The 14,955-nt window shown below is 38.3% G+C and overlaps 1 protein-coding gene across 43 annotated transcripts in view; it reads left to right on the forward strand.

Annotated features, from left to right (window-relative positions):
- GPHN (gephyrin) overlaps positions 1 to 14,955 on the forward strand; it is a 224,934-nt gene that overhangs the window by 23,758 nt on the left and 186,221 nt on the right. For 42 of the 43 annotated variants that reach the window (XM_026708419.2, XM_026708427.2, XM_087921648.1 and 39 more), the window contains one exon: positions 4,752 to 4,830. In XM_026708419.2, the coding sequence (XP_026564204.1) occupies positions 4,752 to 4,830 (79 nt within the window). Of the gene's footprint in view, positions 1 to 2,893; positions 3,016 to 4,751; positions 4,831 to 14,955 lie in introns of those variants that run through there. The other variant, XM_087921680.1, reaches the window with a different exon arrangement.

Below are 14,955 nucleotides of genomic sequence, written 5' to 3' on the forward strand. Positions count from 1 at the left end.
TTCAAACCTTTACAAATACATAATTACAGAAGGGTTTGGGGGGTTGTTTGTTTGTTTTTTAAAAAGAGTGTAAAGCTATAGGCATAGTGGCCAAGTGCAGAGACAGCTGACACGAGGTGACAGGTTCACATCACACTGCTGAGTGGCGGCTTCATGCTATGGTGTTGGGACTTCCTGTGGTGGCAGCTTCACACCGCAATGATGAGTTTCAGCTTCATACAACAGTGCTTCTTGGACAGGCTGGGGCTGAGTTATGACCTGCAAAGGGCTTTGTGCTGCAACTCAGGGGCTTCTTGTGACTCCAGAGCTGCAGTGTGGCAAGGACCCTCAGAGCCAGGTGATTCTGGGCTGCTTTTCACCTTGCAAGCCAGAGTGCAGAGTGGTGAAAAAGCAGAGATGTGTGGGGAGTTTAAAAAGATGGGGATGTTGAAGAGAAAGCAGTACCTTACCTTAGTGAGGTGGGTATTTGCTTAACAAGCCATGGTTCTCTGTTAATAAAAGTAAGAGAAAGTGCTTGGATTGCCATTGCTAAGTAATGTGGCCATGCAATATTGCACTTTACACGTCACATGGTATTGCAAGTATTGCTTAGTGACAAAATTTCTAGTCCCAATTGTGGTCTTAAATTGAGGACTACCTCTATAATAGAAACTTTTACTACAGGGGATTTCAGGCAGTTAATATATAAGAGAATGTACTGTATATACTATGAACAATTCACTGGATACTATTCTGCCTTATAGATAATAAGACTATGGCGAATTTTAATAATATTTCGGTTTAATTAAGGAGTGTCATTTTATGGGATATGCTCTATACTTTTTCTGTTATGCAAAGATCAGTCATTTGTCTTTTATTTTGTTAAATTGATAAAGCTTCTGAAATTTTTCATGTTAATTTTCATGTAATGATAATCTGCACATTTCAGGAAATGTTATGGATACTAAACTTTTTACTGGATAATATTAATTTTTAATTCTCCTGAGAACTGTTCTGAGCATCCAGACATGGGAAGTGGTTCTGTCTGTTGTCCAATAGGCTGAGCTGATTTCTGAGGACACTCCTCATTGTGGCTCCTCCCAAGTGTCCCCAGTTTTTTAATTCTCAACACTGTTTAACAGCAACAGTACTTCTTCAGAACATCTGAACCTATATGGACCAAACCAATTGACTTTCTACTAGTCCTGCTTTTTCTCCCGCTCTGTCCTGATATTTTATTTGCTTGTTTCTAGTCAACTTCAGTCCCAGATGATGCCATGCTGGGTGGATAAGGTCTGAATAAAGTTTTTTATTCACATTGAAGCCAGTACAAATAGAATGTGGTTCAGACCTTTATACAGGTAGTCTTCAACTTACAAACGTTCATTTAGTGACAATTCAATGTTATAACACCACTGGGAGGGGAAAAGACTTTTGACCAATTTTCACACTTATGGCTGTTGCATCATCCCCATGCTCACAAGATCAAAACCTGGATGCTTGGCAACTGGCACATATTTATGACGTTTGCAGTGTCCCAAGGCCATGTGATCACCTCTTGTGACAGTCTGGCGGGCAAGGTCAATGGGGAAGCCAGATTCACTTAACAACCATGTTACTAAGTTAACATCTGCAGTGATTTACTTAACAACTGTAGCAAGAAAGATCATAAAATGGGGCAAAACTCACTTAACAACTTAGCAACAGAAATTTTGGATTCAATTGTGATCATAAGTTGAGGAATACCTGTACTCAGTATCAAAGTTCTGGAGCTGAAGGGGAGGTCGGGATGCAGTGACGGATCAGTACGTACACATCTTCCTTCATAGATATTCTAGATTGCAGAGGGATGAGAGTTTTCATTGGTTTTCATATGCTTTATATGCACAATTAAGAGAAATATTTAATAATTAAGGTAAAATTCAGAGTGTGTTATAATTTAAGAGAGAACTTTAATAAAATGATAAACTGTTGGTATATGACACCATAGAAATGATCAAGGATATACAGTATAAAGACACTTCAAACCAATTTTTGAAATGTGAAAAAGCACAGAAACATTTTAACTGCAAGGTGCACTTGTGAAAATGCCATAAAATTTTGGATACACGTACATACAGTGATCCAAAGAATTTTAAAACCATGGAAGACTAATTTTATATATGGTAACAGCTGGGAGACTATTATACAGTAAGTGTAGTGATGGAGGAACACAAGTGAAAAGATGTCAGAAAGGACAGGTATGACAAAACTCACTATATGATCAGAGACAAAACAATTACTTTTAAAAAAGTACTTTTATGGATAAAAAAGGGATGATATACAGATGTAATGACTGAAAAAGGATTAAAAGGGGGACTAAAGGGATTTCTGTAAAACTAAAGAGGGAGGAATTTGTTTATTCCTGCTGAAAACAAGATCAGAAGCTGCTCATATTCTTCCCCTTCCCTTCCTCCCTCCCTTCCTTCCTCTCCCTCTTCCCTTTCCCTTCCCTTTCTCATTTACACTTTCTTCCTTTCCCTTTTCCTCCCTTTCTTTTTTTTCTTTAGCTTTGTCTTTTACTTATGAATTTTTTAAAATAAAAGTGCGTGTGTGTGTGTGTGCGTGCGTGCGTGTTTCTTTCCATCAATCTCTATCCTCTGCCAAAGGCTTGGGAGTCTTAGCTGTTCCAAGCACTGCATTGTTCTGGATAGAGAATGTTGATGTTGTTCTGTGGATCTGTTGGAATTGTTGTCCCAGCTTTGGTTTCACAACCCCAAGAGCTCTTATCACCATGGGGACCACTTTTGTCTTGGGATATTTAATTTGTTTATTGGATTTTTATCTTACCTTTATTACTTTATAAGTAGTTCAAGATGCAGATATACCTAATACTTCTTCCTCCTCCTATTTTCCCCACAACAACTCTGTTACGTGGGATGGGCTGAGAGAGAATGATGGCTCAAAGTCGCCCAACTAGCTTTCATGCCTGAGGTGGACTGGAACTCACATTCTCCTGGTTTCTAGGCCAACACCTTAACCACTACACCAAACTGGGTATGACATATATGTTGCATGATTAGAGTATGGTATAGTCATAGAGTTGAATGCTTTCATTTTTGTCTTGTGCTAGAGGCTGCATTATATTTCCACCAACAAAGATATTTTTAGTAATGAGTTATTTTATCTTTAGATAGCTCATAGAATCTAATTTAGTGGTATTATGGCATCTAGAGCCTGATTTTGCAAGTGGCTATTAATAACAGTTTAAGACTTTCAGCACCTCTTACAATAAAAGTGCTAAATGCTAATTATATGTCTTTTATACAAGCCCCTTTGTTTCAGTTACAGAACAGCAACTCTTGTCAAAGTTCTGTCAAATTTCCCCAGAATTAGGGAAAGCATTTTTTGTTTATAGAAGATCACAGATACTTATTTATTTAGCATATGGCATACAGTGTCAGGGAAATCTACACATGCTAGACACAATGCAGTTCTGATAGCCTGTATTGCTAGTTCATTCTGTTGGGTGCTTGCGCATCTATCCTTGGTGCACGGTGCGTGTGTATGTGTGTGTGTGTGTGAACTAGCTTTACACCAATTAACTAGCAGCACTCTGGTTGCTGGCTTTTTGGGTTCCTCCACAGATCTCTCCTCACTTTGCCTCACGTTGCGTTGCCTCCTATCCAGCCAGGTCCAGGGCTGGTGTCCGCTTTCCACATACACAAATGCAGCAAGGTTTTTACCCAACAAAGTGGTATCCATTTACGTACTCACAATGTTGCATATCTTATGTTTCATTTTAATACACAGTATTCAGTTATATTAGTTGCTTTTATGTGTAATTTGAAATGTAGAAACTAAGCCTAAATAATGATTTCTGAAAATGTTGACAGCATCTTTTTGTAATGGAGTCTAGATAAAATATTCATTTCAGCTTATGTATATTCTTAATAGAGCGCTTCCTATTTTAGCTGTGATAGATTTCGGCATTTGGCGAGAATTACTAAGAAATTTTCAATTATGTTAGCCATCACACAATTTACCTGATTTTCAGAAAATAATTTAGGTCATTTTGAAATGTAATCTTATCTTTCATGGTGTTGTCTTCTGCAGATTCTAAATTGTTAGTTATGCCTGGAAACTATGTGTATCTTTTCAGATGGAGCATCCAATAAAATTTAACAAAGCAGCATAATCAATTAGCATACTGCAGTGGATTACCATTTAGTCTTTGCAAAGAGTTAAATTCAGACTGTATAACATTGTAATTTGTTTCACTTGAAAATAATTAAATGTCATTGACTTATTAATAATTCAATGACAAATTAATACAAGGACAAATTAATACAATACATAAATGGCATTTCCACTAAGTACTATTTTATAACATTTTTCCCAGAATATATTTTACCATTAAAGGCTGTTTTGCAAGTTGCTTTATAAAAAGAAAACAGATCCATCACTGTCATCCTTGTAGTCTTCTAATTAATGGCGGAGGAAGCTGTGTGCCTGGGTTCAGAGTTAAACAATGTAGGGTAGGCTTTGGGGGGAGGGGTTGGGTTGAGGGGTAAAACTTGGAGCATTTAACTATTGATAACTAATTATTTTTCTTACTATTCAGTTTTTTGACATGACATTGGGGTTTTTTTATAATCTTATCCACAAATTTATTGAAACCTTAAAATAAAAGTATATTGCAGTATTTGAATCCTGAGGCGCTTTGCTAACATTTTGCCATGAAACTTACTTCTTTTGATTTCTTATATCTCTCTTTATTATTTTCTTTTTAGTGAGTGACAGTTGCTTCAGGAACCTTGCAGAAGACCGCAGTGGGATAAACCTTAAAGACCTCATCCAGGATCCTTCCTTGTGAGTATTAAGATTGAGAAAATGTAGACATGCACATACCATCTGTGTCGGACATAGATACTTAGAATTTTTATCAATAGACATATGAGTGCCAAGTCAGCAAGAAGAAAAATTGTGATTTCCTGATTGAGATTTTCTCTGAGAAATTCTGTGTTATGTTGCTTCAACCAGAGTTCCTCTCCAGGTATCTTTTTAATATTCTCTTATAATTCTTAAGCTCTGCTGGAGGATTTATCTAGGATCTGACCAGGAGGAAGAGGCTGGTTTGATAAATCATCCAGATATCGGAAGGGAGAAGTGGTGGGAGATGTACTGAGCAACATCTATAAACATTACACTAACTTTCTGCTCCTTTATCTATCTTAGCCCCAAGATCCTATTGCTACTTGGCAGCTGCATTCTAGTTGATGGCCTAGAAAATATTAGCATCTAGACATTGACTTTCATAAGAAAAGCCTTGGATTAAATCTGGCAGTTAAGAGCAGTGCCCTAAAAGAGAATCATCTCTTGGAAGGAGTTGCTTAGAATCAGACCACTGGCATATCTGTTGTAATGTGTTTTCCCATATGGCTGTTTCCAGGTGATAGACATGCTGGGTTCGAGGCCAGCCAATATTCAGATAGAGGGCAAGGTGTGGTAGTAGTAGGAGGAGGAAGGATGTTATTACTGTTGATGTCTACATATTCAATTGATGGGAATGAGCGCAGTGTTCTGAAAAAGAATGTATTTCTGTAGATAGACAGTCCGTAGAGTAATAATTTCCCAGGGTCTGAGCTTTGGACTGGAAGAGGAAAGCATGGCCTAAGTTTTTAAAGTTACAGTCAGAAGTAAATATGGTAGGAGAACAAAGACTGGTCATTTTAATAGAAAAAAAGCATTGAACTCTTACAGTGATTTCCTGCTACTCTTTCAAACAAGTTATAGTGCCAGATCCATTATATTAAATGTCATTATACACTGTTCATTTTGAACTTGATTCAGGGTGAGAAAGCCTGTTTTGAATATATTACTAAGTGCTGCTGAATAGAGGTATGCATCAAAATGCATACCTCTATTCAGCAGTATGTATGAAAATATAGTGTTCTTTATGAAACAAACTACTCTATAATTTTTGTTGCTCCATTCCATTCCAGCTGATTTTTAGTATCCAATTTCTCCTCTGAGTTTTGTCATTATGGAATCAGAAGCAAATCTAGAATATTGTGGCTAGATCAGTGGTGGTATTTTACTGGTTTGGCCCAGTTCTGCCGAGCCAGTAGCGGTGATGAGCAGCAGAAACCAAACCGGTTCTCTCTGCTGCTCTGCTGTTGGGCCCACCCGGGCTCCGATACTCACCTTTATCCTCTGCTTTTGAAGCGCAGCTGCTTTGCGCGGCACAGCAGAGTGCTGCACGGCAGCTGCTGAAGCGACCGGGAGAATGCAGACTTACAGGAGGTGAGTTGGAAAGCCTCTGCTCCTGCGCAAAGTGCACATTTGGCGCATGCTCTTGCACAAAGTGTGTGCACATGCGCAAAGTGCACCCACCAAGCCACGCCCACCAAACCAATGATAAAACTTTTTGAATCCCACCACTGGGCTAGATGTAGCAAACAGAAGAATGCTGAGGTTGCTGAGATCTGGTGTAACACAGATGGCAGCAGGGAGAGAAGTAAGAAAGTCTGATTTTTTGCTGCCATCCAGTGGTTGCTGCAAGGGAAGCATTAAGTTCTTTCAATACCCACACCAATATTTAAATATGTACTTTATAGACTACCGGTCAAAAATAGGATTATAGTTTTTATCTGAAAAGAACAAACCCCATTCTGAGAAAAGCACACATATGTACAATTTTCAATCTGGCTGCCATCCATCCTAAATATAAATTATATTTATCATCAGAGTACTCTGTATTGTACGTAATAAAAGTTAGAGTCATGTACTCACCTCCTTTAACATTTGAAGTGCTGCATTTGAAGAACTGCAGTAAATTATCAAATCAAAAACTTCAAGCATGTTTCTGCATCACTAACCACATCACAAAATATCAGATTAGAAGATATTTTAGAGATCATTTAATCCAACTCTTTGTCTAGTGCAGGAGTCTACTAATAGCATTGTTATCTAGCCTTTGTTTAAACACCTCTGTTTTACAACAGTGCATAAGAGATTTAAGTTCTGTTAATAACATTCACTTTTTAAGTTTTGCAAGCCTGCCTACCACAATAGTTTTTTTTTTACATTTTTAAATAGATGCTGAAGTTACTAAACCCATAGAAAAGGGTGCAAGAGGCTATGCAAGGGTGAATAGTGTAATATTCAAATATTCCAAGAGCTAACCAACCAAAATTACTGTCTGTTTTTCTAATACACTAGAAGTTAAACATTCAGGAACTGGAGACCAACGTTACCGGGCATGTATGTTTGTGTGGCAGTGAGGTTGTGAGAATGGAGAAGCCACAGGAGGGATGATGAATAAATTGCATAGCAACTTGGATTTTATAAGGAGTAGATAAATTCACAGTACAGATCTCACTTTCTAGTGGTGTTTAGACTTCAAGAAACAATTAGATGTTCCATGTGCTATCAGCCAGTGTGGATTTCTTCAGTGACATGATCGAATAATTCATTGCAGTATGACTTGCTTCAGTGATCATGTGGCTGCCTCAGAGTTCAAGCCAGTAAATTAATGTCACCCTTCACCATTGGCCACATCTGGACATTGACATCTGTCTTCAGATTTTTCAAAAGGAGCATGTTTTATTCCTGCACCCTATAAGGTTTTTCTAGTTACTTCTGAACTTCAACAAAGTTTTACAAAGTTTGATGCCCTGTTTAGTCCAACTGCTATTCTTGCCGTTCTAATATGTTTTTAAGAATGCTGCCTTACTTTTAGAGACAAGTTGAATGCCAGAATTTTAATTTTATTAAAACTATCTAATTTCTACTGAAAGTTAATTTTTTTCCTAAGTGGATCTGGCTCACTGATTCTCAGAGACCATTTTAAGTCAACTTAACTAATTAGGATTTGAAATTGCTGGGTATCTTCTTAAGTATATATGGAATTGATTTTTAAAGTAAACCTAATAGATCATCCTCTTTATTAAAGTTTTTTTTTAAGTCAGAATGTGCCTTTTCTCTGTCTTCTATTATAGTTTATAATTTTTTCCAGGCCTTCACCATGGTCACATTGGACACACTAGCCTCAGCAATCTTGTTGGGATGTTATAAAAATAACCTTTTATATCAGCATGCTTGCTTCTCTGCTGCTTTCTTTATAGGACATACTATATATCCATCCGATTGTAAAGAAATACCCTGGTAGAGAGTACAAAGCTTATCTGCTGCTCCTTTTGTGTGGCAAGGATTCTGATAGGTTACTCAAGCCTTATGCATCTCATTGTTTACTTGTGATTGAAGAACTGTGTTAATTTCATTGATTGTGGCTATTATCTTTCTTATTTTTTGTGTTCTTTTATTGTATTTTATATTTAGCTTTTACTTATTTTTTACTATACCTATAGATTTTAAATATGCTTGTCTCTGTATATACCGGTATGTAATATGCATATTTAATGTAAATTGTATCTTCTGGCAATTAGGCTGTAATTAATATTAATCTTACTCTTGTTACCTGGACATGGACAGCTTGATTCCTGTAATCTAAAGAAGCAAGGAACTACTTGTCAGTCTTCTTCTATGAAATCTTAGGGAAGGCCAGTGAGGGGAAGCACATGTTAAAGAAAATAAATTGTTCTATCAAGTTAGCACTCAGGTGCGACCAATAGCATGTGACTACATTACCTGTGTTAGAGAAGATTTTCTTATTTGGGATGCTGATTTGTAGGCAGAAGACATACTGTGGGATAACCAGCACCGGATCTGACTACCTGTTAGTACTGGTGACTTAAAACTGGACTGAATCTATCCCCTGACCATCATCTAGCTCAAAACAGAGTGTTCCACATTACTCTCACATTACAAATCTTTATTCTCCCAGGCAGTAGAACAAGCATTCTTCCTCTGATTTGAAGTTAGTGGTTATAAGCCAGCCAAGGAAATTTTCTGTCAGAATAGTAACCCTGATGCTTCTGTTCTAAGGAGAAGGGGGAGTCCACTGGATAGCCCATTTCCCTCCTTTTGGCTGCCTAATCATCCTTTTGCCATATCTAATCATCTGCCACCCACATTTTGAAAAAGGAAGACCTGTCTTTTTCTACTGCAGAGTCCCAAGACAGTTAGCCCAGACTTACCTGCTGAAGTATAGAACTCAATTTATAAAGTACCATACCTATGAAACTATAGGCTACATAGCAAGCAAGTTCCCAAATTGCTCCAAAATCTCACCTTCAGGAAACCTTAAAAAGTCTTCTCTCAAAAGTGCAAATGTGCACAACAAGCAAATGCATTTTATTATCCCTGTTATTATCTGAAAAACTTCAGAAACAGAAATATAGTTCTGCACTCTTTTAGACTTACAGTATTGATCAGCTACAATTCATAACCTAGATGTCCACTAAGAACAAGACATGATTTCTGTCTCATCTTAAAAGTGTAACATCATCATTTGCCTCTGTCTTGCTTTCTAATCCTATTCTTCTTAACTGGGACAGCTCTCTGAATCCCATTCCCTGAAAGCAAAGTTTGCAGGCTTTGCTGATGTTTTGGAGGAAGATAAAAGCAACTACCTTGCCTTCTCATTGGATATGTGATTGGACCATCAAACTTGAAGCCAGTAGCTTGGATTCCAGATAAGAGTCAATACAGGTAGTCTTCAACCTACAGCCACTTATTTAGTGATCGTTCAGTTACAACAACACTGAAAAAGGTGACATGACCATTTTTCACACAGCCACTCCATGATCACACGATTAAAATTCAAATGCTTGGCAACTGGTTCATACAGTACTTATGTCCCAGGGTCATATGATCATTTTTGTGACCTAACAAGCAAAGTTGTTGGGGAAGCCAGATTCACTTAACAATGATGTTACTAATTTAACAACTACAATGATTCATTTAACAACAATGACAAGAAAGGTCATAAAATGGAGCAAAATTCACTAAAGAAATGTTTTGCTTATCAACAGAAATTGTGGGCTTAGTTGTGGTCATAAGTCAAGGACTGCCTGTAGTCTATGTCTCCTTGAGAATTAGCCATGTTAGAGGAGTTTCTGGACAGTAGTCTGAAAGAAAATTTTATGTATCTCAGTCCTCAATGTCTGCACCAATGTTTTTCATCCCCCAAAATATCATTCTTTGAGGACCATACATAAATATACACTAATAATTAAGGTTCATTACCCATAATTTCTTATTGAAAGTACTGATTTGTCTTTGAAAGGCAAGCATTTTCACTGAGTTGAACTTGAGCACTCTCAATTTCATCAGAATGAAAGAAGGCCACAAGTATTTAACAGCCATTGATTTCTGGAACGGCAAATTTAAATAAATAGATCTTTTTAATTGACTAACTAGCCGATAACCTGGTGTTGCCCTGGTATTTATTTATCCCAATCCTGTATTAGACAGGAAAGTCCTGTAGTTGGGACTTATACTGTTGTACTGCCTCTTGCGCAGTGTGATAAGTCTTTTATTCCTCAGGAGTTTATTGTCTGCGCTGGTGTTTCTTTTTTTTTTAAATTGTACTTGGCCAATCCCCTGACGTTTCCTTGAAGAGCTGAGAGGGAGCCCCCTTGTGGAGTACTGTGAAGCCGTTACCATGCAAGTCCACTGTGCTGTACAGTAGAAGCCATTTTAAGGCACCCCCCCGAGGGGTGTTAAGGGTGTCTTACCCCCACAGTATTTGTTTCCAGAGGATAAGTAATCTGTGTACCAAGATTGAAATTGCTTGAGGCGTTCCAGAGTTCTGCTGAAACACACACACACACACACACACACACACACACACACACGTTTTATATATATATAAAAATAAAATATAGATTATTTCAAGGTCTTCTCTAGATTCATAAATCAAATATTTTCTAATATTTTGAAAAAATAGATAGTGCTGCACTTGGGTGATATACTATTTTTTTTTCTTAGAAGACCCATCTTTGCATGAGTCTAACAGCAGAAATGTTTTGGAACTACTTTGCATATACAATCACTTTGCTGAGTGGACAAATGTGTGTTTGATCGTCCCCAGTTGGATTATTTAGGGTACAAGACTTTTCAGCAGGAATACAAATGCATCCTGCAAAAGTACAATTCATACTCTTGGGGCAGGCACCTAGAAATATGAAAGATAACCAGCATTTTCTAGACTTCATCAACTTCTATGGAGAATTCTTCCCTAATTTGGTAGGTCAAATTCAGATAGTCTACCTACAACCAAGAAGCATTTCAAAGCTTGAAAATATTTTTCCTTTCCCAGTCAGTACCCAGTTATCTGAATCTCTCCTGTGCCATTGTGTGCAAATGGATACCTTGGCTTTCACCTTAAGAGCATTCTTCTCAAAGCATCAAAAGAGAGAAGGAAAGATCTCCTGCCTCATGCCTTATACATTTTGTTTCAGATGGTTACTTCCAGCTGAAAGAACTTATATTTTCAATAAAGGTCTGTTTGCTATAAAAGCAGCAGTGAAAAGTTTTTGGAGGGAGCAGTCCACTCAGTGTGGCACACACACTACACAATTATTTGGAGTGCTTACAGAAAGCAGAAATCCTCACATCAGATGAAATGGGATAAATTTTTATCCTTATTCAGTTTTGATACCACATATATTCCTGCCTTACAAAACAGACTACCAGATGCATATCGCTAAATCTGAATATGATCTTCCATTTCCATTCCTCTATAGTATAATCCTGAAACTGAGCACCTAGAGTAAGCAATAAAACCAATATAATGTTCTTGCTGCAGTTAACAAATTCCTCTACAGGCATGTCTGCCTTATAGGCAGTCTGTGGGTACCATTCCTGCATCTTGCTGCTCAGAATTTCAATATCAACTGTTTCTTGTGTCTTGGATTTTTTATAAGAGAGATGGGCATTCCTCTTAATGGAACAGTTAGATTTGGCTAAGAGTGGATTCAGTATAGCTTTCTATTAAGTTTTTGTCTTCTAATCACTCATTTGTAAAGCTCAACTGAAAGTTTATTGGAAAGGCAATTCTGAATCAGAGATGTTACAGGAGAAAGCCACAGATGTCCATATTACATCCCTTAGATACTAGTGTGGCTTACTATGGCTGCCCCTGTGACTTGCCCCCACTATCTGTTTCTGCCTACCACTCTAAGCAATGAGTCTCAGAATAAAGGGATGGCAACTGGCACCAAGAGTCCAACAAGGCAAAAAATATATTCCTTTCTTCTTGCCATGTTAGAGGCCATGGTGACCTTTCAATAAGATGAGAGGAGGAACTTTCCAGTTCTGATTCTGTACAGTCAAACTTGCCTTTGACCTTGGGAATGCTGACATCAAGAGAAGGATGGAGTGAATCCCTAACTGTTGCCTGTAATTATTTATCTGGACTGTTTTTACATGTAGGAAGGGAAAATGATTCTGATGGGGGAAGTGGGGTAGAGCAATATTGTCAAAAGCAAAAAGAAATGGGGGCCATTAAATCTGAACATCAGGATCACTGTAGGCTACATTTTGACTTTGAAAACCAAGCAATTTGTTACTAATAAATAAACATAACAATCAGGAATTAAATATAACTGAAACATAAAAAAGAAATATTATGAATGTGACACTTTATTTTCAATATTTATACACATACACACACACTATGTTTTCCTGAAAATATGACATACCCCGAAAACAAGCCACAGCCCAATTTCCTTGCTTGTGCCTAATATAAGCCCTACCCCAAAATAAGCCATAGTTAAGCCCTGCCCACCATCTGGTTGTACAAGGTGGGGCGAGGCACATGTGTAAAAATCAAGCTAGGGTGGAGGTAGAGGGGAGGAGTTGTCCCTCATGCCCTGCAGCCATTTACTGCCTCAGCCAGGTGTTCCACGCCCCAACCCCTGTCATGCTGGTACCAAACTTCTTCTCCAGCCGCTTACAGCCACTCATGGCAGGAAGCAGTATGTCTCATCATACCGGTGCTGCCACACACACTCACACTGATGTGACATGCCACGCAGCCTCCTGCCACAAACAGCAGCACCAGCATGATGTGCCACATGGCATTTGGTCATAAATGGCCACAGTACAACTCAGGAAGTAGCGCAACAGGTGTCAGAGTGTGGGAGGCATAGCTGCAGTGGTCCTAAGGTAAGCAGTAAGACATCCCCTGAAAATAAGACTTGGTACTTATTTTGGAAACACTGTGTGTGTGTGCGTACTCGCACGTGCACATGCAGAAAGACATACACACACTCAGTATAATACACACAAGTATTTATGTACACACAAATGTGTGTGTGTGTTTGTTTCCCTCCACTACTCTGAGCTTCCCCCCAGCTTACCGCCAAATTGCAAACGGTTTCATCAGTTCCTACTCCCACTTATATCTGTACACAATAAGCTCTAATTTCTGAGATCCCATTTGCAAATAAATACGAGGTTTTGTCATGGATGCAGATGAATGCAAGTGTCTCAGGATAACATTGCATGATCCAATCTGGGTCGGTCACTGGGACCAGAGGTTTTGTCTTTCCAGCTCTCAAGAGAAGTTCCCTGAAGATGGGCTCCAGCACGAGTCCGAAAGCTCGGAAGATAAAAATCTCTGGTGCTGGTGACCGATCCAGATTGGATACTACAAAAGGTTTTGTGTGGCTTTTCCCAGATTAAGTACAAATCTGTACCTCACAATGTAGGTATATGAGTAAGTTGCAAATACATGTAATAGTGACAAATTAAAACATTTACATATTGCATACGTAATTCAATTATAAAAACTTGAATGTATAATAGCATATTATGTATACTCTCCAAAGTTGTGCCTTCAAGTGATTGGACTCCCAGCAACTGTCCCACTTTTCTTGGCAACATTTTTCAGAAATGACTTGACAGTTCTTTCTTCCTAGAGGTAAATAAAGTGACTGTCCCAAGGTCAGCCAGCTTGCTTCATGCCCAAGGCAGGCCTCAAACTCACAATTTCGCTGGTTTCTAGCCTGACACCTTACCATTGCACCACAGTAGAAACCTGAGCTAACCCAAAAGATATTCAGAACAAAGCTGGCTTAGGGAGTAAGTGTATAGTGGGCAGCTGGATCCACAGAGGAAGCAGGAGTTGATTTATAAATTCAAGCAGCCATGAAATGTGAGCAGAGAGGCAGAGCTGGCAACCATGCCAAAGTTTGCAGCAGTGCCAACAGCTAACAGTCCCAGCAGCAGGACAACCCAGGTTAGACATCTGGCTGAAAAGTCTGAAAAACATCGATCAACAAACAAGGCAGCCAAACCAGGAGTATGCTAAAGGATAACTATGCCTTAGGTTGAGACGAAAAGAACCTCTTTCCCTGCCTTCCAAAGCTGGGACAGTGGACTATTCATACCTTGATAACAAGGTAGTAATGGGCAATTCAAGCCTGTCTAAAGGGAGAAGTACAGGAAAGAAATTGATTGAAATGTCTAAAAATTTTTATAAACCATCGATATTAGCATAGTAAAACTATAGAAACCAACAAACAGCAATATAATAAAATACGTACTCTAGTGAATAAGATGTGAAAGAGATAAAGCAGATATTCACCTTCATAAATCCAAATCCTTTATGTTGCACAAGTGGGGATTTATTCAGAGAAGGATGCACTGTTTTCAAAATTTCTTCAAAATATTTGAGATCGATCTTCACTGCATGGATCAGAAAATGTTAATGTTTGAGACAAGAAAGTCTGCAATCCAGGTAGGTACTTGGTGGATTTTGATAAGCTATTGGCTCCAAATTCAGTTCTTGCCAGTCAGACCGATCCCTATGGTTTTAGTTTTCTTTTACCCTGAAAGCGCTATAGAGCAGGAGTTGGTGTTACATGGACTTTCTGTACTATTTCTAATTTTTTCCAAATATGATGAAACAACTGTTCATCTAAAGAATAAAGGATACTGAATTTCAGACTGAAGCTAATAGGCTGTCCCAATATAGCAGAAATCAGATAAATAAGGACACTTGGGAACTAGTAAAATAATCTACAAAATCTGACTTTTTTTTTTTCAAAGCCAGACATAACATCTTACCATCTGCACTACTGC

This window comes from Pseudonaja textilis, chromosome 1, assembly GCF_049901715.1.
Source record: "Pseudonaja textilis isolate UNSWEBS1 chromosome 1, rPseTex1.2, whole genome shotgun sequence".
In the NCBI taxonomy this organism is placed as follows: Eukaryota; Metazoa; Chordata; class Lepidosauria; order Squamata; family Elapidae; genus Pseudonaja; species Pseudonaja textilis.